The sequence below is a fragment of the Anneissia japonica genome, unplaced genomic scaffold, assembly GCF_011630105.1.
Source record: "Anneissia japonica isolate Jap-2015-1 unplaced genomic scaffold, ASM1163010v1 scaffold287834_len5846547_cov211, whole genome shotgun sequence".
NCBI lineage: Eukaryota > Metazoa > Echinodermata > Crinoidea > Comatulida > Comatulidae > Anneissia > Anneissia japonica.
Window position 1 is genome coordinate 2,382,145 of NW_022704992.1, and position 25,132 is coordinate 2,407,276.

General features: G+C 35.4%; 3 protein-coding genes across 5 annotated transcripts; 2 read left to right on the forward strand and 1 right to left on the reverse strand.

The window, feature by feature from the left end:
- The first annotated feature begins 3,148 nt into the window (after nucleotides 1-3,148).
- On the forward strand, nucleotides 3,149-8,877 carry LOC117104875 (leucine-rich repeat and death domain-containing protein 1-like). Of its 2 annotated transcripts, none has more exons than XM_033245753.1 (3): nucleotides 3,149-3,745; nucleotides 4,591-6,640; nucleotides 7,087-7,379. In XM_033245753.1, the coding sequence occupies exons 2-3, from the start codon at nucleotides 4,591-4,593 to the stop codon at nucleotides 7,377-7,379; spliced, it is 2,343 nt and encodes a 780-aa protein (XP_033101644.1). In that variant the 5' UTR covers nucleotides 3,149-3,745. The 2 variants fall into 2 exon arrangements, with proteins under 2 accessions (XP_033101644.1, XP_033101645.1); XM_033245754.1 differs by having other exon boundaries at nucleotides 3,151-3,740; nucleotides 7,087-8,877.
- On the reverse strand, nucleotides 8,853-20,720 carry LOC117104876 (integrator complex subunit 10-like). Of its 2 annotated transcripts, none has more exons than XM_033245755.1 (17): nucleotides 20,548-20,719; nucleotides 19,664-19,731; nucleotides 19,258-19,361; nucleotides 18,795-18,851; nucleotides 18,589-18,671; nucleotides 17,758-17,839; nucleotides 17,099-17,432; nucleotides 16,433-16,590; nucleotides 15,800-15,918; nucleotides 14,927-15,083; nucleotides 14,511-14,593; nucleotides 13,990-14,070; nucleotides 13,649-13,708; nucleotides 13,097-13,282; nucleotides 11,480-11,648; nucleotides 10,613-10,697; nucleotides 8,853-10,341 (listed from the first exon to the last, which is right to left on the reverse strand). In XM_033245755.1, the coding sequence occupies exons 1-17, from the start codon at nucleotides 20,695-20,697 to the stop codon at nucleotides 10,185-10,187; spliced, it is 2,133 nt and encodes a 710-aa protein (XP_033101646.1). In that variant the 5' UTR covers nucleotides 20,698-20,719; the 3' UTR covers nucleotides 8,853-10,184. The 2 variants fall into 2 exon arrangements, with proteins under 2 accessions (XP_033101646.1, XP_033101647.1); XM_033245756.1 differs by having other exon boundaries at nucleotides 10,240-10,343; nucleotides 10,584-10,697; nucleotides 20,548-20,720.
- Nucleotides 20,721-20,764: 44 nt separating this feature from the next.
- LOC117104989 (probable serine/threonine-protein kinase nek3) lies at nucleotides 20,765-23,343 on the forward strand. Its single transcript, XM_033245968.1, has 5 exons — nucleotides 20,765-21,105; nucleotides 21,603-21,734; nucleotides 21,918-22,071; nucleotides 22,338-22,475; nucleotides 22,686-23,343. The coding sequence occupies exons 1-5, from the start codon at nucleotides 20,847-20,849 to the stop codon at nucleotides 23,341-23,343; spliced, it is 1,341 nt and encodes a 446-aa protein (XP_033101859.1). The 5' UTR covers nucleotides 20,765-20,846.
- Nucleotides 23,344-25,132: the final 1,789 nt, after the last annotated feature.

Below are 25,132 nucleotides of genomic sequence, written 5' to 3' on the forward strand. Positions count from 1 at the left end.
GATGTATTAATGGTGCTATAAATTATAGGCCTACGCACAACAAGTTAAAGGATGCGTTTGTCGTTCAATGTCGCATGCAATAAAATGGAATAATTGCTTCAATAATTGACTATTTATGTGTCAATCTTGCTTCCAGGCAGTTTTAAACTCGGACGTCAATCACCTGAAACTTTCTAGAGAGAATGGTGACGACAATGATAGCTGCATTAACGTACACACAGAAAACGAGACAAAAAATATCGACAAAAAAGGATGCAAGAAACCCGAGATAATAAATCAATATATCTGTGCGAAAGCAGAATCACCATCAGAGCAAGTGATCTCAAACAATGGTGCGAAGAAGAAACCACCTCGAGCTGCGTTAACAATTCCTAATATTGATGCAAAGAAGAAACCACCAAAAATAACAATCTCGAACGTTGATGATAAAAAGACTACCAACGGTCCGTCACTCTTACAAGGCTTCAATAAGTCGGAATCCAACTTAAATCAGGTTTCAGTTTGTAGAAAAAGGGATAAGGAAAGATCCGCTATCTCTTTAGAATTTCCAACTTCGAGAGACCGTAGCCTAAACTCTCAAAGAAGGCGTTCACTATCAGCCTTAGACTTTGACGTCATCAGAGACCCGACAAATTTAAAAGATTTGATCGAAAAACAGAAATCAAAAAATTGTGAACGCCGAGCAAGCATTCCACCGACCACGGGACACAACCTATTATTACAGAATTCCGTAATTTTGAAGAAATGTGACAGTGTCGACACTCGCCTAATTGATAAAGGAAAGACTACAAACACAAAAGTACCTACAAAAATTAATCGATCAATGACAGAAATTATAAACAACGTCGAACAGGAGTTGGAAGAGAGAATAGTAAAACGCAAAGCAGAAGAATTACGTGAAACGAGACTGTACGACGCGTCATCACGATTCTATATTCCACATAACCTGCGTCTACGGTACGAGAATCGCAGACCTTTTTCACAGCTCAGAAAGTTGTTAGAGAGAATTAACAATGACAGAAGGACTATTGAAATTATTGAAATGAGAAAAATGACATATGAGATTACAAAACATGATAATAGACCGACGAATTGATGCATAGGCTATTTGCAGGGCATTTATAAGATTATACACCGATAAGCTATTACGTAGCTTAAAAATTGGCTCCACTGTGTGTGAGCCCTCAAGTTGAATGAAGGGAGAGAGAGAGAGACAAATGCACTCCCCAGTAAGATAATTTGTGGGATTAGGTTGGAAAATCCACAGACTAAGAACAGTATTGTATTACTAATAGTATAGCCATTGAATTGTTTTCATTTCTTTCTGTGATTACGGCCTAATCCCTACCGCTAAGACTAACTCGGCCTATGTATTATTTCACTCTGTATATATAGAATAAATAGGCCTATATATATATAATATAAATGATCAAAGGTACATATACAGTGTTTAATAAGGACATGATAACACTGTATATGTACCTTTGATCATTTATAGACCTATTATATTTATTCAACAGTGTTAACGGCTAACTTACATATAACTTATATTATATATATATACTGAGTTTTTTAACTATATTTAAAGATAAGGCCCCATAAAAAAAATTATTAGTTTATCATCCTATCAAGACCAAAAAACAGATGAGGGAGGGAGGTTTTTTTTTTTGTTTTTTTTGGGGGGGGGGGGAGTGATGCGCAGTATGAAAAAGATCGCCTATAAATAGATATTGTTACTTGGCGACTACTCTAAAGATCGAAAATCATCATTCACCAGCCTTAAAATTTGTTTTTGACGAACAAACGATCGTTTTTTCAATGAAAAAAATCTAGTAAAAAAAAAAAAAAAAAATCGCGATTTCGTCAAAAGAGATGCGCGCGGGGATGATAAACTAATCATTTTTTTTATGGGGCCTAATGTCTGTGCTTCTAGTATTTTAACTGAACCCACTGTTGAGGTGAGAAATAAATGGCTAGGAAAGGCAGTACGATTGTTCAAAATAGTGTTTATATTTACTTACACTAGCGTTCTCCAAGAATTGTATGCTTTGAAATTTATCTTCATAAACCTTAACTAGCCCTAACTTCGAAGCGTAACTAATGCCGTAGATGTGCAGGGGACTAGGCCTACCATTTGTTGACAAGTTTCAATGTTTGCGGCCAGTATCCTTTACAGCATTAGCAAACCATTAAGGTAAAATTTTCAAGTTAAATTTCCAATCAATTTGGTATAGTTTACTAGGAATTATAATGATCTTTAGCCAGTCCATTGTTTGGTAGGTAAAAACGGCAATAAACCAAATTCGCCACTGCGATGACCAAAACGGCAATAACCAAAACGGCAATGAGAAGTACCAAAACGGCAACAGTCCAAAACGGCACTGACAAAATTTCTCATTTTGTTTGTATTTTATAGTTTTATTTATTTGGATGTTTACTGCCTTTATATTGTGCTTCCCCCTAATCTTTTTATTAATGTGTATGTTGTTATATTGTTATTACTGTTATATTATTATTATTAGGCCTGTTGTTGTTATTATTATTATTATTATTATTGTTGTTGTTTTTCGCGTTTTTACTATTATCCCATCAATATTATTGTTTTAGCCTCATTTTGTCTGTATTTTAAAGTTATATTTATTTGAACGTTTATTTCTTCTATATTTTATATTGTGTTTCCTCCAATCTTTTTATTATTGAATTTGTATGTTGTTATATTATTATTAGGCTTTTTATTATTAGGCCTGTTATTATTTATTATTATTATTTTTATTATTATTATTATTATTATTAGGCCTATTATTATTATTATTATTATTCATGTTTTTCGCGACATAAATTGCTGTAGTCTCATTTTGTGTGTATTTTAAAGTTTTGGTCTAATGCCGTTCTGGTCAAAAAGTGCTGCCGTTTTGGTTTTTTGCCGTTTTTGGTCATTGCCGTTTTGACTTATTGCCGTTTTTGGTTTATTGCCGTTTTGACTAGAAACAGATTGTTTATACCCTACACCCAAGTTAGGTCACGTGACGCCCATCGCCGAATCTCTATTTTCGTGTTGCCTGTATAGAGCTTTTCCTCTTGCAGTTACGACGAAGCGCTGTAAGTTTATCCAAGGAGGTATAAAAAATAAGTCTCTTGGTTCCTCCATGGGTTATCCCTGGCCATTGGGTTAATTATTGGCATAAGCGTTGCTGCCGGTATGCCACATTGGCGCAGTAGTTGGGAAACAAACTTCCTAATGCGCAAAACCGCTGCTACAGTAGGCCTATTATGCAAGTGCAATTGTATTTTATTTGAAGGGAATTATTCGTACAAAATAGCAATGACACACTAAACAATCCAATTGTCACTGGCTGATCAGGGTTCACTATTTCCCGTTAATTTAAGTTAATAGCCAGTATGCACAAGGATTATAAATTTTGCGCGGGGAACTTTCGAATATGTTGCGGACTCCTGTAATTGTGCGAGGTACTTTTGCATTTTGCGGAGTTCTTTCATTGTGCACTGTAGTACACGTTTAAATTTGTTGCGGACTTCTTTACCCGCTTCTTTATTTTGCGATTCTTATTGTGCGTGAGAGTTGTGGACCACCGTACTATTAAGATATGCGCCCTCTTTCTAGCTGTGCAATCAAGCACGATATTATTATGATTAGTGTGATCATCAGTCGTTCATCATCGGTAGTGGTGCTTAGCAACACGAAGCTAACCAAGATTGAGTGAAGACGAACAAGTCAACGGGTATAGTGAGTAGGCCTAGATGCCTATATTCTTTATTTTTGTAGTGATAAATTGTTTTATAATGTGCTTTATGATATTATTGCTAACTAGGCATAGGCCTAGGCTTCAATAGGCTACTTACGAGAGGCCTGCTATGCTAGGCTAGGCCTAGGCCGAATATACCTAGCTAGGCCTAGGCCCGAGGAGAGGCATTTTTCTAGAGAAGATGGTTGCTATACGCCTATTCTATAATTTTCATGTGGCCTAGGCCGGCTAGGTAGGGCCTGTGCCCTAGGCCTACTATTACTACTCTAGGCTAAACCTAAGACTGAGGCTATCCTAGGCCTAGCCTTCCTCAGCGCTAGAATGGGCTAGGCCTAGGCCTGAATAGTAGTAGCCTAGGCTTGGCTAGTTTAGAGGCTGCCTACTAAGTTAGGCCCAAATAATATTATAATAAGGTTCTCATCAATTTTAAGCTGAACTAAAATATGCAATAAAAATATCAAATCAAAATAACATCATTCATTGCTTGGAAAGGCCTGCGACCTAGTCTAGGACTAGTCGTTTTGTCCCGGAAAAATGAAACAACTCACTCTGGGGTGGAACGATGTAACCAGCTGGACTAGAGTCCTTTATAAGTTGCCAGGCTAGGAGTACCAGGCCTAGGTCTATAACCTGTAAATACCAGCAGTATTACTATTACAAAATCAGTAATTGAATTGAATGTCATGTGTTAACATTTACAAAAAATGGTACATGATACTTTTGAGATTTGTTTAAACTAACAGCCTAATTATGCTGTATAAATAATTAGGTTAAATCTAATATTTTGGTATTTACTATTAATTTATTTTTTTTTACTTTAATTCAGATGATGGAGCTTAATACTGAGGATATTATTGAATCTAAAAGTACAGCTTCCAGTGGGACACAATGGGAGCACCCCACAGAGCTACAGCCAAGGTCAACGTTTGATCAAATTGAACAAAACGAAACGCCTGATGAGGAAAACCAACAAAGTGACAAACTGGAAAGAGACTTCACTGGTCAAGTGTTCATAAATGGCCAAGGAAAGTACTGCTTAGATCTCAGTGACAGATGCATAGACGAGTTGCCGGAACAAGTGTGTACAGTTGATTATCTGCAGTGTTTATTACTCACAAATAACCGTCTTCAAGATATTCCTGCTGCGACATCAAACATCAAGGACCTGGAAGTTCTTGTTTTACAACTTAACAGCTTTTACCAGGTTCCAACTGTCATTTTCTCTTTGGAGATCCTTCAAATTTTAGATCTCAGTTCAAATGAAATAGAAAAACTCCCACCACAGATTTCACAGTTAAAAAATTTGAAGCAACTGTTTGTGAATGATAACCGGTTGGTAGAATTGCCTGATGAGTTGTGTTGCTTGGTTGATCTAACCGCCTTCTGTGCAAACCAAAACCAACTTAAAATGTTACCGTCAGACTTCTCGCGTTTGTGCAATTTACGAGTACTTGGTTTGAATAATAACTGCCTGGAAAAGTTACCTAAAGAAGTTTGTCTGTTGGACCAGCTTGTGCAGCTTAGCCTGTCTGGTAATGCTCTTCAGACTTTACCTGCTAACGTTGAATTCTTCTTTAATCTTGTTGAGTTACATTTAGATAAGAATTGTTTTGAGTATTTACCTATCCAGATATACTGGTTGCCTGAATTGCAAGAGCTGAACCTGTCAAACAATTCTCTGAAGGAACTTTCCCATGAAATAAATCAGCTTAATAAGTTGAAAATTCTAAGACTGAACAACAACAAACTTGAAGCCTTACCAACAAGCATCTGCAATCTTTCAACACTGGAGCTTGTAAGCTTGAATGATAATCAACTTACAACTCTGCCCAAAGGCATATGTCATCTACAGAAACTGAAAGAACTTCACATTGGTAATAATAAATTTGAATCACTACCAGATGAACTGTCTCTACTCTCTAGACTTCAAGTAATTGATATCGATGGTAATCGGTTGGCCAATCTGCCAGTTGAGCTTTCGCATTTGAAAGCCACCCAGAATCTGTCGATGCGTTCTAATAAATTTAAATTGCTACCACTGAGTTTGTGTTCAATGAGGAAGTTGGAGACCCTAGCATTAGATCAAAATGCACTGACTAATTTGATGCCAGACATATCGGAGATGTATGGGTTACATACCCTTACACTCTCTTCTAATAATTTTAGGACATTTCCTGTTGAGCTTACACAATTATGGTCTTTGAAGAGCATCGATCTAAGTCAGAATCTTATCATGGATTTGCCATCACAGATTGAAAAACTCATCAATTTGAAGTGTTTGATTCTGGATGAAAATAAATTTGAAATGATACCAGAGGAAGCCTGTGCTCTAGGTCATTTGGAGAAACTCAGCATGGCTAAAAATGTCATCACAAAAATACCAAAAACAGTCACTAAAATGGAGTCACTAACAACGTTGAATCTGTCAGATAATAAATTCAGTACCTTCCCATCTGAAGTATGTAGCTTCCCAGCATTACAGGTGCTGTTTTTCCGACAGGCCTTAGGGCATAAGAGCACTTTCTTACCACCATACATAAAAAATCTGGTGTTCCTTCAAGAACTCTATGTTGATGATAATTTATTAGAGATGCTGCCAGAGACCATTTCTGATTTGCCTGTTTTGACCATCCTCTCTGCCAGAAACAACCAAATTTCAACTCTTCCAGACTCCTTCACTAAGCTCAAATCGCTACATTGTCTGGATTTGGAGAACAACTTGTTGAGTGAGCTACCAAGAGGTTTTACCATGATGACCAACTTACAGCAGTTAAGGCTGGAGCAGAATCCTTTGACACACCCACCATCCCAGGTATGTGATGGAGGAGCAATACAGCCTATCTCAAGGTTCCTGATGGCGGCTGCTGCAAGAAAAAGTAAGTTGAATGAAATAACAATTTTTTTTTACCGGAGGCGGATTCAGAAAGGGGTGCCCGCCTGTGCCCCAGCCCCCTTCTCTAAATTTTTGGAAGTTTATTAGGAAAATGTTCCCCTCTATTTTATATTTTTTTCAAATTTAATTTTGAGTGTGCTACAGTATTTCCAGTCATCTCGAGGTGCCATAGACATAAAATTTGTACAAAGAAAAGAGCAACATACAGCATTATATTTATGTACAATAGACCTTTTCGCTAAGCCTCGCATTTTAGGATTTGTTCCTGTATTCCCACAAAACAACATTGTGCAGCTGCATTCAAGAATAGATTCGTAAAACATGCATGTATTGCCTTTCGCCCACCTATTGAATGTTCCGATTCACTATTGTTGAGTTTGGAAATGTGTTTCATATTGGCAATCAAAAATGTTTTTTTTCTCTATTCAGAGGCACTGTTGATGAAGATGTTTGAATGTGTGTCTTACAACATACGTGAACGCGAGGCCAAAGATTTGATGCGTGTATTTCGCTTCAGCAAAGAAGAAAGTCAAGCTATTGAAAAAGATTACAAGGAGGACACGCAAAGTATGGTAATACATATTCTGCGACGATGGCAAAAGCAGAAAGGCAACGATGCAACTGCGGAAGAACTGATTCGATACGTTGGGCTAATAATGATGCCTGTACTGGCTAAGAAGCTTCATGCTATGAATGTATATGCACAAGCACATAAACTATGAACTCATTTTAAACTCTGCTAATGTGAAGAATTTACAGTACAGCAATAATTATTTATGCTTGTTCTGGCTATAAGAAGCTAATGCTATGAACAAGCAGAAGCGGATCAAGGATTTAAAAGAGGGGGGTTCAAAATGTTTCCAAAAAACCCTAAAATGAAAGGGTTTTCCCACTCTTGAAAAAAGGTCAGGTAATTTTATCTCTTTCTTTAGGCCTATCATAGAAGGAAAAAAAATCAAAGACGGGCAATATATTATTATATTCCAAGATATGTAGTAAATTAACTATGAATGTAGTGTTACCCAAGCTCGACAAATACCAAATCACAAGAATCTGGGTTTTCACTAATATTTTTGCAAAATATATATTTTTTTTAATTAGCTAAAGACCACAAGATGTATGCACCCCACCAGCGGTGGATGGGGTGATGCATTAGTGGCTTAAGCCCCTTGTTGGACAGTCCAAGCACCTATCGGCCACAACTCGGAACAAAAAAAAAGGATAAATAGATATCCTGGTGTAAGTGTATGTGATGTTATAATTGATTCCTGAATGTTATTTAATGTGACATGGTTTTGTAGTAATGGTATCTGCTTTTAGTTTATGTAAAGATTTATATTATATCTATGTTGACAGAATGGCTTGATGTATTTGTCTTAGATAGCTTTTCTCATTTATGGTCTACCTGCATAATGGAAGACTTCCTCAATACTAAATTGTACGATTTTTTGTATCTATTATTTATTACTTTATCTTATTCAGTAATTTTTAAAAATATTTTTTGGCATTTGGAATGTACAGTAAAAAGTTGAAGCTACTCCTTAAAAAAAAATCATTTTTATTTGCTTTGTACATAATATATACATATTTCTTGAGAGTATAGATGGATTGGTATAATAGGCTTTCAGCTATTTTAATGACAACAGCCCTGTTCACATTGTTGAAACTCCTAAAGAATAAGACTACTGATTGTGACTGACCTTGTGTCTGCTTCTCCCATGCTTTTCCTGATTGTGGAACCTACTTGTTTTGGAACATTTCTCAATGAATTCACCGTTACTAGGCAATTTGCAGTACTGCCAACTGGTGGTATATGCCTATTTCAAACAGTTTATTTCCATTCATGACAAAGTAAGAGCATCAATACAAAACTAAGTGAATTGATTTGATTTCTGAATGGGACTGGGTGGCGGGAGGATTTGGCAGACGGGGGGTACGATGTCTTTGACGGGGGACCCAACAAGAGTGTAGGTGGGCGTGGTCGGGCGTCGCTCAAAGTTTCTGAAATTGTTTCAGGGTTGAAATCCCGGAAATTATGAAAATAATGGTTTCAAAGGCTTAAGGCTTATTTAATTGATTTTAGAACCTACTAGGCCTAATATATATATATTTTTTTTTCTCCCCGATGAATTGTTGTTTTTATCCCCTATGGGGGGCCCTGGCCACTGGTGCCACTGCTGACAATAAAATAAGACTTTAATTTAGGTATAAAATACAAAATTTGTTTTTATTCGCAAATCATTAAACTTGGTTGATTGTACTACTTTTTAATAGGCTATGTGTCATGTGAGGTTGGTACCTCTAGCATTGTCAATTGCGAAATAAATATAGGGGGCAAGTAAAAAATTGTGAGGGCAACCAAATCTGAGACCTGGCTTACCCGAAGGGCAAACAAAAATTTCATAATTCTGCGAGGCCTGTACAGTACATATTTTACATCAGTTAACAGCATTATGATTTGACCAAGGTTTCTTTTATGATGGTAAAAATTAATCCAATGCCAACCACGCCATGTAATGTCCATGCTATTTTTGAACAAAGAAATCATTTGGAAATTGCATGATCTACCCTAGAAGACCTAGCATTGTGAGCAAAATACTACTGTACTAGGATTAAAATATACTACCTTCCATTTAAAGACCACCGGTCCAATGTTAACACATTCCTTATCTCTATATGCTAAGACCATGAAAACCCCAGCCCCAGAGCGGTCTTTAATTGGAAGGAGACCAGTAGTAGTTGTGTTTAGCTAATAACTATATCGATTATTATCTATATTTAAGTGGGTTAGTTGCTTTCAATTAATTTGTTTTTCTTGCCAATTAACAGATGCATAAATATATTCTTTGAATAGACACCAGTTTATGGATTTCATAGTAAAAATTTTGTAAATCTGCAATAACTACATTGTTTTAATCTGTGTTTCATTGACAGCTGATGAGCTCAACTTAATTGATCCTTTTAAATTAATAATTCAATGTTCTATTTAATTTTTAGGTATTTTACCAGAAATATAGAAGACATTTTAAAATATTATATAATTAATTTTTTTCAAAACAATATAATACTGTACATACATACATACTGTATCTGTTCCCTCTATCTGACACTTAGTATCTTGGGAGTCAGCTTCTTTAGCATCTATACAGTTGTTGAAGAAAGCTGTTTGTACAATATATTACAAAAAGCCACAAAAAGTAAAATTAAATAAAATATTACACAATGGCTTAATTCACATGTGGGCAAAACTGCTGCTCGCAGGCCACACCTTGCCCACTGGCAATTTTATTGCAGCCCGCGAAAACTCTATGTATGCAGCCAGCCTACTATCTTTGGCTATAAAACCCCTTTGTTTTTTACGGCCTGACACTGGTAATTTGTAAAAACATTTTAAACTGAGCAATATAAGCATTCCATTCAGACTATCGCCAAGATACAACTGAATGTTCACATCTTTATTGACAAGATAAAAGAAACCCCTCACATATTAAAGACAATATTCACTGTTTTAGTTATTTGTAAAGTAATTACATGAGATGTTCAAGCAATGTATCTCGTTCACTAACTAAGAACTGCTTCAAAAGGAACTCCACATTCTCATCGCATCTTCTCACTTGGGTTTCCAATGCCATCCGGAACTCTTCCTTTCCACCTTTTACAACACCTCTTGTGACTACTTTTTGCCTAGAATAAGAATGTATTTAGAATTCAATGTAATTTATTCTTCCTGGATAAGCCAAAGAAATCTCTTGGTTATTGTGGATATGTTAAAGTATAATAAATAGTAAAAGAATACCTTGGAATTTATAATGTATACATAATACACAATGGTGTGAAGACAGACACACACTGGGAATGTTAAAACAATTTTATCCTTAAACCAAGCTAATTACCTTTGTGTGAGGGGTAAACCAAGCTAATTACTCTTGTGTGAGGGGTAAACCAAGCTAATTACCTTTGTGTGAGGGGTAAAAGATCAAGCTCAACTGGACCTCCCTCCTCTGTAGCGAGGAAAGCAAACTCCTCTAAAATATCAATGTCTGGTGTTACAGTTAAAGAAATTGATGCATATTTTAATTATATTGTGCTAAATGTAAATTAATGAATGAAAACAAATATATATGTACATCTAATTAAACTAAATAAATAATAAAATAATATATATAATATATATATATACACCTTTAAGGGAAATTCTAATTTGAGATGAAGTCTTGGCCGTATTCGACTGGTCATTCTTTGTTAAACCCTGCCCACCTGCGCAGTGGTAAAATCCTACTTAACAAAGATGACCAGTCGAATAGAAAACTGTTATATACTTGACAAAACAAAATGGCTGCATAGTTACGGCGATACACGCTGCATAATCAACGTTGCTTCAGATTGTGGCAGTATGGGTTTTACATAAAAAAATGTTTTCATCCAGTTCTTGAATTCTGTTAGCCTGCAATTATTTTCTGACTTCATATGGGTAAATATTATAACTTTTATTTTCTTAAATTTAATCTAAATTATATTAACGAAAATGTTGTTGCTAAACTGACCAATCGGCCACGTTTGTTTTGGTCACGTGGATAACTTAACTCTGATTAACACACTCTGGTTTTTACATTAATTTTCGTTGTCAATGAAGTCTATTTTACGAGTGAGTCCAATGAAAATCGTAGTCAACCGAACAGTCGAATACGCGCAATGTGTGTTTGTTCTGATGTGTTGTTTAGTCTGTTGCATCAATCCTCGTTTGTTAATATTATTCTTGTGACTTTCATTTGCAGTCTTTATAAGACATTTCATATGTTTTAAGATACTACTCAAAGGATACTGATTATAAACCTAAAAAACAGGGGATAGGTAAATGTGCCTTGTTTTCGGATCTTCTTGACTGCGTCAGCAAAAAATGACTCCTCCTTTGGCCAATCATATTGCATTAAAACTATCATGTGACCCAGTGCTTTGTCATCCTTAGTATTGTGGTGGTGAAATGATTTTTTCTGGAATTGAAAAAAAACCAAAAAACAATTGAATGTTTAATATTTAATCATTTTGAAATTTAATGAAGATTTCTTTTTCCTAAATTGTATGACAGAAGGTATATTTTTAATTAAATGCCTCATATATAGATTCTAGGCATCTGATTGGTTAAGAAGTGGGCAATAGAAAGTACTATTCCCCTGAAAACTACTATTCCCCTGAAAAATAATACTTTTTGACCTGTTGCGTGGTGCAAACTCTAGACCCCACCATCGCGCTGACGGTAGAGGGGACTGCGACCTCTACAACAAAAGAGATTGGCCCTTGACTGCGCCACAGATCAGCGAGTAGATGATAAAAAATAATTATGGATAATGTTGGTTCAAGCTGGATGAAGAAGGACTAGCCTAGTCCTATACTTCTTGACAAAGTCGATAGCAAAAGCACCAAAACACAAATTAAATATGTCTTGTCAATAGTCACCAAATATTGCAAGACAATAGGTTTAAATTGAGGAAATGAGCAAAGAAGAGCTAGACACACTCTTTGATCGTCTAGGCCCTAGTTAGTAGGCCTCTAGGCTAGGCAGTAAGTACATTTTAGGTCTTGTAGAATCTATGTATGAGGTATATAAATCAATATTTACTGCTCTAGATTTGGGCAAATGGTAAATCTATTGCCTCTCGGTGATGTGAGGACCGTAGCCTACTGTATCTTCCCTCGGGCCTTCGGCTCTCAGGCTATGAAAATAGGCTCCACATCATCTTGGGGAAATGGATTTCAAAGGCGATTCATGTACTGTATGTATACATTATTAACATACTGTTAAACTTGCCAGTCGACTTTGCCTAACTCGAATAATTTCTAAGTCGATCTTATAAGTCAGTCGTGACAACACGATTTGCATATAATTTTCTCAGGGAACAGTGAAATGTGTAATTTCACTGTTCCCTGATTTTCTTATCCCGAGTGGGCACTAATTTGATACAGTGTACCGATGTATTTTGTGGCTCATGTGCAAAAGCTCAAAGCCTATATTTACACCGAGAAAAATATTTTGTTACTAGGCCCAGTAAATATATTGCATATCTTAAGGGAGTTCATTCTTTATTTCTCAATCATAGGCTTGAAAAGACCTCAACCCCTAAAATGGTATTGGTTCTGTGTTTATAGAACAATGAAAGATCTGCTATGTAGTCTATGTGGATACCAAATCAGGGCTATTCTTTGTATTTTGTGATGGTGAGCACAGAGTTTGCCTTAGTGGAATATCAAGTTATCTTATTAGTTTGTATGGAGTCTTGCCTAATCTCTGCTATCAAACTGAGTAAAGCATCAAGCAATAAACCGCCAATCAGTAGTGTTAACAGAAATATAGGCTGGGCCAGGCCAGGCTAGGCTAGTAGGCCAGGCCAGGCCAGGCCAGGCTAGGCTAGGCTAGGCCAGGCCAGGCCGATGCTATGAGTACCTTATAGCATTGCAGAAGCAAGTGGATGCAGTAGGGTAGGAGTTCTCTTCCAGTAACCGGGAGCAGGAACAGCATGCGGGTATATTTGCTGGCGTGAGCTGGTTTTTCGGGGGCAGTCGGCTTTGTTACAGGATTCTCAGAAGATGGCATCAGATTGACAGCATCTAAGGTCATCTCACAAGCACTCTATTCAAGGAAAAAACATTAAAAAATTTATTGTTGTAAACTGTATTTAAAAAAAAACTAATGATAGGTGAATTCCATTGAAAATCAAAGTTAATTCTCCCTTATTTATCATCAAGTATATTTTGCAGTAAAACAGAGTATATAAAAATATAAGCAATCATAGAACATAGAAGGTAATTAATTTGCTGTTTGTGTAAGGAGACTATACAAACTGATGTTACTGATAATTCAGGAAACAGGATCAAACTTAAACTTTATCATAATTCTAATAAAAAAATTTCTAATAAATACTAAATAATAAAATGAAAAATTTCTATGGATACAATAATAAAATAAAAACTATAAACAATAAGTTTATCAACTTACTGAGAACTGACCCAAGCGGAAATGACAAGCAGCCATCTGCAGGAGAATCTTCAGTTTATTCTGAATAAAAAATAGAAGTAGAGAGATGAAAACTGTTTAGGAGCAATTAGGCTTCAGCCGTGTCTATGAACAGCACAGGCTGTGTCTTGAGATGCCTGGAGCTGGGTGAAGGGACAGCTTCAACTGTGTTTAGATTTTTTTAATTACTTTTTTTCTTACAGTTGTATGATGCTTTGGGAGTGAGATTTTTTATTGCAAGAAATGGTAATGGTAATCAACATATTGCATATCCACACTTATGATGGGATCAATGATTAATATTGAAATGAATTCCAACTAACCTTGGCAACCTCTGCTAGGGGCATGCTTGACATCTGCTTGTGTTTCTCTTGAAGCATTCTCAAAGCCTGAGCAAAATCTCCCTAGGTTGAGGAAAACAGAAAAGATAGCAGAGATATTAATCAAGGAAATAAATAGATATGGGAGGTACAGGAGTTATGACAACTTTTGAGTAGGTACCATAGTGTATGAGGGGATGAAGATTATATTAATTTTTTATTTAAATTTTTTTTTAATTTCTTATATTCTTATTTGAAATTAGCATAGGGTGAATTGAGGTAAACAAGCATAAAATAACAGGTCATAACATTGACTGATTATACAGGTGCACTGTAATAAAAGATGTAAATTGGGATATATATGAGTATTACAAGTGAATGAGGTTATATTGGGCTGAAATGGAGAATATTGGGTTGATCTAAATTGATAAATGTTGGTACATAGGATTATGCGTACATATGGGTTAATGGGGTAGATTGGGATGAAAGAATAAGAAAATAATGTCAATGGTGGAATCATTTACCTTGAAGATCATCATGTCAGTTTGGAAAGATGTTAGCCATAGCCATTTGTCAGCCTTCCAACGGTGCAACAGCCAGTTGAAATCTGAAATCAACCCTTGCATAAGTGGAATAATCTCAACAGAAATATATGATAATAAAGAAAATAAAGTAAAGAGGATGAAATATAATAAGTAATAAACAAAAGTGTGGACCTATACAACTGAAAACATTTACTTTAATTGACAGATAAATCAAATAATATGAAATATACAATTTTAAAGGAATTAAATGATAAGAAACAATGACAAATTAATAGTAAAGAGTGTGACAAGAGGAAATCAATTTAATTATTATCATTATTGTAAAACATACAAAAGGTGTACACGATTTTGTCTATACAATCTCCAGAATTCTATAGTTTTTAACATTTTCTAACCTTTTTCTAAATATTCATTTGCATATAGCAGTTTCCAACAATCAACAGCAGTCTCAAAGTTCTCTATCAACTCTGGTGTGACCCCATATGACTTGTTGACCTTTAGATTGGCTGGAATACTGGAAAGGCCTGGATCATCTGAACTATCAGAATCCAACTGCAGAACAGACAACATTTATATTACCACTTGATTTTTGGAAAAAAAAGCACTTCATCTGCAAATGAAACCCTTGCTCCTATTAAACATCTATAATCTTCCAGTATTATCTCCTTAATGTAGGTAAAGCATTTGTTGTCAATCAAAGATACATGATTTGACAAACCAAGATACAGTTAAAAAAACTGAAAAAGGTGTTAGACAAGACTTTTTTTATACCTTGCTTAGCGAACCCGCCGACTGCAAATATTGATGATTTCGAATGAAAATAAAATTTTATTTTTGGCCAATTAGCACACCCGCCACCACAAAACAATGGAAATTTCAGAAAAAAATAAAAGTTTTATTTAATCACGCCCTCTGCTGCCTTGAAATCTCCAAAGATAAGACATGCATATTTCTTCCTAATTATGTAAATTTGAAGCATTTAACCATCCTATTTTACATTCACCAATAAAATTTTATTTTTCTTTGATCCTCCGTCTTGATGTTTTTGGCAAAACTATTTGCTAAATAAGAAAACAAAATTTTATTTTTATTTTTATTCCGTCCTCTGAAAAATAAGTACGCGAAACAAGGAATAAAAAAGGTCTCGCCTTATCATTGTGATATCCGGATTGTTCCTACCCTTCTCTCAGGGCCTCTTGCCTCTCTGCCACTACAGGATTTAGTATGTTTAAAACATTTACCAGCAGTAAACATAGTATTGTACTTACTGGGATATCATTCTCATCAAGCCTCATTTTCTTGTGTTTGTGTTTATGTTTTTTTGATTTCAGCCTCGCATTCAGATCCTCAAGAAGCAGCAGGGCTGTTGGGTGACCAATGCTTGTACCTATGGAATAAATGCAATAATAACATCATTATAAATCTTATATTGTTGAGCACTCTATATACTAGACGGTCTTTAACCTCATACCAATATAAATATACATATATGAGATTACATAGTAGTTCAATCATAAAATACTAATGTGCCTAACTAATAAGCCATTTCGTAGTGTGAAATGCGCATGCCCGTCTCAAGGTCAATCGACAATAATAAACATACACACAATATAGGTTTATGTAGGTTGACCTTGGATGGCATGCACAGTTTAAACTACAAAATGGTTTATTGTGTATTACATACCTCATTAAATGGTAAAGCAACCAAATAGTAAGGGTAAGTGGAGGTTCATGGGTTTGAATCCTGATTAGGACAATATGTTATTTTAAAAAACAATTTATTATTTATTTCATTAAAATAACTGCTTCCTATATGAATACTAAGTAGCACATGTGAAATTAATATACATTAGCTTTACTGACTGACAGATTGATTGACTGATTAATTGATTGCTACTCACTTGCAAAAGATTCAGCATCTACTGTGCTTGCATAGAAAAATGCAGTTTTTAGAAAAAGCAGCACAGTTGAATAAAAGATAGATTTATTGACAGCAGGGGAGTCGGCGGGCTGTTGACGGTAACACTCGGATATATGTTGGAATCTTGAGGTTACACTCCTGAAAAACATTGCGAACAATACATATTAATTAATTACTGGAATTTCTCTGGAGCATGAGTGGGCTTAATCCCCTGTTGGACAAAACAAAATTGCTCAGTTTTTGTAAGTAGCTCATGAAAACCACCAGGGCTTCTGACTGCCCTGAATTTGTATGCATGCAATGGAACGTTACAAAAAAAGTACTGTACTGCCAAGAGATAGGGGGCACCCTATTAGAATTCTAATAGAGTTTGCTCGAAACCCTTGAAACTCGTCTTTTACAAACACGCCTCTTCATGGCAGTACTTTCTGAAATAGGATTACGTTCCAACGAAACCATGAGAGTAGGACCTCTTGCAGTTTTATACTCTTTGGTTTCAATGAACATTTTCATACCCCATGTCAGATAGGTTAGTTTCCCCTCCCCCCACCACCTATAAATAGCCTAGAACCACCAAAGCCATGAATATGTAATGATATAGTAGTTAACATTTATTACAAATATTATGATTGTTAAATTAACTCACCCTGAGATCTTGGGAATAGCCTGCAGATTCCAGCCACACTTCTCAGCAATCTTAACAATCATCTCATGCATTTTCTCCCAGCCATCAACACTGCCCTCTATTGGTGCCCCTTCAAAACCAGGCCTAGTATAACCAGAAACTTTGGTAGAGGGTGGCGAGTTAAGACCAGGACTAGTTAAGACTGGTGTTGAGGAGCCTAGCTGATCATGTTTCCGTGGTGGGTGGGTGATGTAACTAAGGTAGTATGCCATGGATTTCTGCAGCCACTTGGCATAAAACTTCAATGGAACATCTATCTGTTTATTTGCAATTACCAATGGCAAGACTTCACAAACTGAAAAGTACATATTTATTATTTTTTTCATTATAATTATCATTATTTATTCTAAATATTGAAACTTACATTGCACAGTTTATAAAATACAATACACTCACAAATTTCCCTGATGAATGTACTAATGGCAAAGATGCACAATATCAAATACTACTTTTCTATTCATACCACTGCACCAAATCGCTCTATGTTATGAGTTATATTATCATTATTATTAATATTAATACGTACCTACTAGTTAGAGTCTTATTATTTGCCTTTTTTTCTAAATAAGCCTTCATTTAATTAGCTCTTACTAACAGTTCATATGTGACTTGTTTCTTACCAAGAAGATTACGGTATGGGTTGAGGGCGCTTTTCTCTCCTTCCGCCTTCTCACAGTCAATCAAACTTTCTGCAAGGCTTACCTACAAGTTTAAAAGATTACATTAAACAGGATGGAAATTCATTGAACAGGTCTAAATGTCAAATACGGTATGTACAAGTTACTTAAAACATTTCTTCTACTTTGGCCATTCACAATGATCAACATTTTCACAAGTGTGCAAACAGTATGCTAGGGGGGAAGGGGTAGACAAATTTGTACACTTTTACACAAGCATGAAAATGTTGATATATTATATAATATTAAAATAATTAATTAATATTTAAAATAATGAGATTTTTTATTACCAATTATAATGCAACCACGGATATAATTTATACATTTTTATGGAACCAAGTACAGTACTTTTGCTGAATTCACAAAAAATGGAGAATGGTTTTGCCGATCAACATTATTTATGTACACTTTCAGAGGGGAGTGAGGGGGTACCGAAAAAAGATTACTGTTTGTACGCAATGTTAATAATTGTGAACGACCCCTTATTAAACAAACAATTTAAATGAATTATATTTTATATTTACTTTATGGTCACTTAATACAATATTTAATACAACCTGAAGTATAATTTCTTTCAATATAGCATTTAATTTGAACATATTTCAAACTTTGTACAATATGCAACATACAGTATATGGAACTATGGGAACATGTTAAAGACCTTGATTTCCTTAAAAAAAATATTTTAGTATCGCCATCATTTAACAATTACTATTATTATTTCAACTTTAGCTTTCTCTGTGATATGGTAAAAGGAAAAGTTCAATAACTTACTCCATATAGGGAAATTGCTTCTGAAAAATGCTTCATCAAAAGTAACTTGCAGCGGGACTTCTCTATCATATTTTTGGCATATTCTGTAGGACAGTAAATTTACCATTATTACACAATCAGTTTAAAAATTAATTGATGAATGACAGATAAAGCAATTAATTAGTATTAAAATAAAAAAACATAACAATAATACAATTAAATCTCACCTGAGCTCTTTTGCAAAATATCATATTTTGCTTTTGGTGGAAAAGAATCAAACATATCTATAAGGAATAATAATCATAATTACTAGCATTTTGATATATTGTGTTTTTTTTTTCTTTATCCACACTTCAGATCAACTCTAACAGGCCTGTAACAAAATTCCTTAAGGGGTTACCTACATAAGAGCCAGGGATGCTAAGCAATTGGTTAGGACTAAGAAATGAGCTCCTGTAAAGGCAAGAGGGAAAAAGCACATGAAGCTGAACCCTCTTCTTGGATAAGCTTAGCTTTTTCAGGAGTACAAAATTCAAGATCCTCCTATCTTGTCATTTTGTGAATTTCATCAGAAGTTTGATGGTATATAATGCAAGGAGGTATGTTTCAGATTATCAGGGGCAGCTCATTTGAAACGTGGGTTAGCCAAACCATTTCTAATAGCAAGATTTACATATGTTGTAGCTGTACCTCTGAGGATGGTAACAGATGAATCTTGACTGTCAGACTGCAAAGCTGTTGTAAGTGCTTGAAGTTCATCTTGAAGCACTGGTTCATCAAAGAAGTGTTGAAACCTGTTAATAGAAATTGGTTTTTACCAAAACATTGGTGTTAATTATTAATCATCAATGTTATTTTTCACAAGATCAATGGCATGTCAGGCTTGGGGGAGACAATGAGTCGGTGGGGAAGGGAGTGCTAATTTCAGAATATAGATAATGTTGAAGATTATATTGCATAGTTTTTGTGAAAGGAAACAAGTAATAACAAAAAGAAATGGAAACATATAATTTGTGAAATAGGAAAAAAAGCTGAAAAGGTGCAGTCAAGCCTGGCAGAACAGCAATAAAGATTAAAGAGAGAGAGATACACTTACATGTCAAGTAAGATTGCTGCACCTTCTGTTGTTTTCTTTGCTGACTTCTCTATCTTGTAAGCCTCAAACTTTAATTAAGGTAAACAATTTACATTGGTTTGATTCCTAGGACATCATTCCTAAATTTTCTCTCCATTAAGATGAGCGAAACATTGTGCCATATACATGTAGAAAGTTTTTGCATTCTAAACTTTTATAAAATATAGGCCTGACTGGTCTTACATTTAACCATTACACTGAAGGAAATGTAAATTATTATTACAAGTAACAAACTTTCTTGCCTGCCCAGGCCTAGCCTGGGTTAATACTGTAAATATTTTTAATTGCGCAGAAGATATCTAAAAAATTGACACAAATTTCCGCGAAAAATCGCTAGCAAAATAGGTGCACCGAATCGTAAGTGATTGCATTGCTTATATATTAGGATTTGTTCAAAGCCCAATATTTGGCAAAAATCTGCGCGGAAATCGGCCCTTATTTTTCGAAATGTGCGTACGGGTTTCTAGGCCAAATTTTTGCACGGAGCCGGGAGGGTAGTACTAAGTAGCCTATTCCTTAGACTAAATACAGTTTGTGCATGGGTTTAGCTTGACTAATCCTTTTTATGTGTACCAAAACCTAAGTAGGTAGGCATATTTTTATAGTGTGTATTTTTCCTATAGTTATACTTTATATATATTCCAAAGGGGTGGGTCTAGTAGTATACTTAATAAGTAGAGCTAGCCCATGTAGCCGAAGTTAGCTAGGCGGCCTAGCAATGAGCATCCGCCCCGCGTTGGCATACGATACGAACGACAAATGTATCATCCCACACAGTAGCACAGGCCTAGGGCCTAGGTATAACAATAACATTCAACGTTTATAAACGGTTATAATGGCAGTACCTGAATTCGGAAATTTCTAGGATAAAGTGATCTTGCTGTTATCAGCAATGATTTTGATGCAAACAAATCTGTTCTGACACATTTTTGAGCTTTTTCGACCATCCATTCTGGTCCACTTAGATTTTGTGATGTGTCCATGGGGGCTGCCATTTTGTTTTACTGAGCAAAGGAGGGCGTGCTTCATTTATTTTAAAAATCACAAACTTATTAAAATAATTCTCAGGTGTTAAAACTTTTCTCGAGTGTGACCAAAAGTGAAGACGATTGACTCAGTGAACGGTGTTTATGTGACTAAAAACATGGCGAATAAATTTGAAAAAATACGCGTAATTGGGAGCGGGAGTTTTGGACAAGCATGGCTTGTCTGTTCAAAGCAAAGTAGAAGGAAATATGTTGTGAAGGAAATGCAGGTTGGTAACATGACGGAGAAAGAGAGAAACCAAGCCCTGAATGAAGTATCAATCCTTGCCAGACTAAAACATCATCACGTTATTCGATATCGTCATGCATATGTCCTCAATAATATGTTGTGCATTGCAATGGAATATGCTGACGGAGGTAGGCTCGCTCTAAATATTATGGCTATAGTACACTATATTAGTAAAGTCTTCGTCAAATGTCATTAGACAATTCATGTATTGCAGTGGCGGATTCAAGAGTGGGGGTGGGGGCGAGCCGGCCCGGGCCCCCTAAAATTACAAATAAATTTATGTCTGAGAGTGCCATTTGATGGCGATGAACATATCATTTTTTCATAATTTATTTACGTTGTCCACCCCTCAATAAATATAGTAGACCTATATGTCATGAATTACATCACACTAAATGTGCTGAATTTTATCTGTAATATTATATAGTAATAATGGAATACTCTCCTAGGGAGCTGAATATATAATTTTCCAGTGGCCATATAGGCCTAGTTAATTCGATCGCCGTTTGAGTCATTCTACTTCTTTTACTAACTCAGTTTACGTGTCTTTTTTTCCATATTAATCACTTTAAAATTCCATTTTATTATATTAATCAGTTACTTTAAAATTCCATTATTATTATAGGTGATATGGGGGCAATTATTTACGAGGCGGCCTCAGTGAGGTCGCTGCTAGCCGAACGTCGTATCTTAAAATGGTTTGTCCAGATTTGCTTGGCTCTGCAATACATCCATGGTCTCAATATTCTTCATCGAGGTAATGAAAAATGTTGATTTAATATAATATGAACAATAATTGGTGAAAAAAAGTTAAACGCTAAGAACATTCTCTTAAATTAATTGACTATATCTCATGGCTTTAAAGTAACTCCCAATAGACCTAATAAAAATTGCATTTGTCATAAATAATGTACTAAAAATTTATTAATATCTTTTGCAGATTTAAAACCGCAAAATATATTTGTAAAATCGGATGACGTCGTGAAAGTTGGAGATTTTGGTATCGCTCGCATTTTGAGCAGCTCTGACGATCATGCTAACACAGCTATTGGCACACCATATTATCTCTCACCGGAAATCTGCTGTCGAAAATCGTATCCTTTCATTCGCTATTTTATCTCCAAGATATGCTTATTTCTTTTAGAACATGAACTTTAAAATCGACATAGTACTGACTAGTGTCTATAATTTATTCATATTTTGTAAATTGTCGAAGTATACGCCTACAACATGCATTTTTAAAAAGATTACATTGCTCATGAACATTATTTTCCATATGTTTTAAATGTCGGATTGATTACAATAAAATATCCTTGATAGTAAAAGAACGCATTGTCAATTTTCTTATACCGCGTTACAGATACAACCAAAAGAGTGACATGTGGGCCGCTGGCTGCATACTTTACGAGCTCGCAACGCTGGTACATCCATTCGACGCTGCAGACTTCTCATTACTAGTTGTCAAGATCTTAACAGCCAGATACAAACCACTTAACCGGTAGGTATGCATTTCTTTCGTAGTTCCCACTGAAGATTACTCCTCACTCTTCCAACACCTCCTCACATCCCTGCTTTACTGCCGTTTTATTTCGATCTATTTCTCCATTCCCTTATTCATTCGCCTCCTTCTTGCTTTCCTTTTCTCATTCCATCACCGGCTTTATATTAAAGTACCTCTTGTCATGTTGATCTCTGTCTTTGATTACAGAGTGTACGGACCGTTTTTACACGATCTTGTGTCTGTTCTCTTGAGTGTCAACCCAAAGGGCAGACCGTCTGCAGAGGAAATTCTTCATCTTCCCGCCGTTAAGCCTTACTTGGAGAAGAATCCGGGATGCAATATGCCACCGATACACAGTCTAAATACCCAATCCAGCGTTGCTATGGACTCCAGAAGACGGCAAACTGTGTTTTTTGATTCACGTAAGAGATCCAGATCGACCGTAAACAATAAGTTGAATTCGTTGTCGCTACGAGTTAACGAGGAACAAGATGACGTGCAATATCCTACTACTACGAAGGATATCACCACTTACAGTAATCACAACAGAAAAGAAGCTTTGGTCTTCAACTTCAGTGACAGTCACATGACTTCTCCTGACGACAAGACATCCGTTGACAGAGAAGCATCTTCTGTAACCTCACCAGTTAATGGTAATGAGAGATCATCAGTATCATCTGTGCTCGATGCTGCCGACGCCCAAACTAGCGCATCGAGAAGCCGCAAGTACTCCGTAAATCAAACAATGGTTCATTTAGGAGTGACAAGAGGTTCCCGATCGGATGGGAAGAATGCTCTCACCCCTGCAAGAAGTGAAAGTGTATCGTATTTCAATAAGGTACTCCACAGTGTATTTAAATTTTAATACACGTCACTGTAGTATGTGGTATCTAAAATGTTGTAATTGAGCTTACGACTCACTGCCACTGTTACTATTGTACAATTCTAGCTTTCGTTGAAACCATGAAAACGTAATAGCATTTCTAGTCTGGCCTCTCACACAAAACGGTTTTCTAACAACCCCATTCACTGTTGTCCTTATGAATCAAAATTAAGGTCATATGAATGAGATACCTCCTCTCAGACTGGACTAAATCTTTTTAATATTTTATATAATATAATATAATATAATAATCATGATGATATTTGATAGCAATTAATATTGTTTTTACTTCATTTTAATGTTATATTTTAAACTCCACTTTTGCAGAAAGCAATTTGTAGAAAGTAATTTGGCCTTCGGTCACAATTTGTAGTACAAAATGAGTCTTTCTTCTTAAATAAGCCTAATTAATGTGATTATTGTCGTCATCGGAGTGGAGGTGAATCTTAGTGGTTAAGATGTTTGCCTTCCAATTCAATCGTTCTGGGTTCAATTACTGTCACGGTAACAGGATTTTGTCTCACGATCAAAACAATTACAAGCCTGCAGCCTGCAGCCTGCTATATATAGTAATACTAAGAATAGCAAGTATAATCTATATAAAGTACCTAGGCCTATATACCAATCCTTCGAATGTAATGGTTCCCCGATTCGGAATGGAAGCGACCACAATGACTGTCATTGAATCGACAATCAAGTGAGCTCACTCGTATAACTCGTGTTGCCCATTGCGTGCGATTTAAACGAAATATAGAGGAGATTGATTGAAGATATTTCCAATCAAGGTAAGCCGATATTTCATTAAATGCGTTGATGTTAATTTAAATATTAACTTGTAATATCATAATAATGCAAGAATGCTAATTTATATGCCAATATTTTCTTTTAGGTAAAAAAAAAAACCAATGTACATAGTAATACTTGTTAATGAAATATCGGACGGTATCATTAATATTTTACACTGTTCGGAACCTGAAGAGCATGATTGGGATCTGCACTTTTATAGTGCGATACGACATCGTAATGTGTATTCTTAATAGTATTATATTGCTACACATTAGAATTATTTATAACTTATTACTGTTGCTATTATATAAAATCTGTTTTTCATATTCCGTCTTTAGTTTATCTTGTCCTTTCTTTTTAATTTGCTGTTTTATTTTGTACATTTTATATTTAGTGTTTACTAAATTCAGTTTGTGTATGTTCTCCTACTTGGAGATTGTTTAATGAAATTCAATTTCAATAGACGGAGAGATAGAGAGTTAACAAGGAATAGGACAGATATTTTGGAGCACTGTACTTTTTAAATTATAGTGTAATGCCATTATTAACGTTGTTACAAAACACAATCTATTTAATTGTAGGCCTATAACAAGTGATATACGATATTGCTAATATCGAAGCATAACCTATATAGACTAGCTTGGCAATTCCGTTCATTTTTTTTCAAACTGTGTAATTGTTAACATAAGTAGCTATCGTTTCACTTAGGAAGATGTAGTTTCGTATAACGCATGTCCGTGTAAACTATACGCGATATTATTATGCTGTGTTTATATCGACGTGTGTTATTATCAATAGACATTAATACGTGTGTGCGGATGTTATTTAAAGAAGGAACGATACGGTACCCGAAACATCAACTTCAGTGTGTAACATATTACAATTTCTATTTCAACATGTTAAAGTATCAGTTTCAGCTTATTTTTCTTTTCATTGGTTGAGGAATAATATTTGCGTAATAAAACAGTTGGCAGATAAACTATTC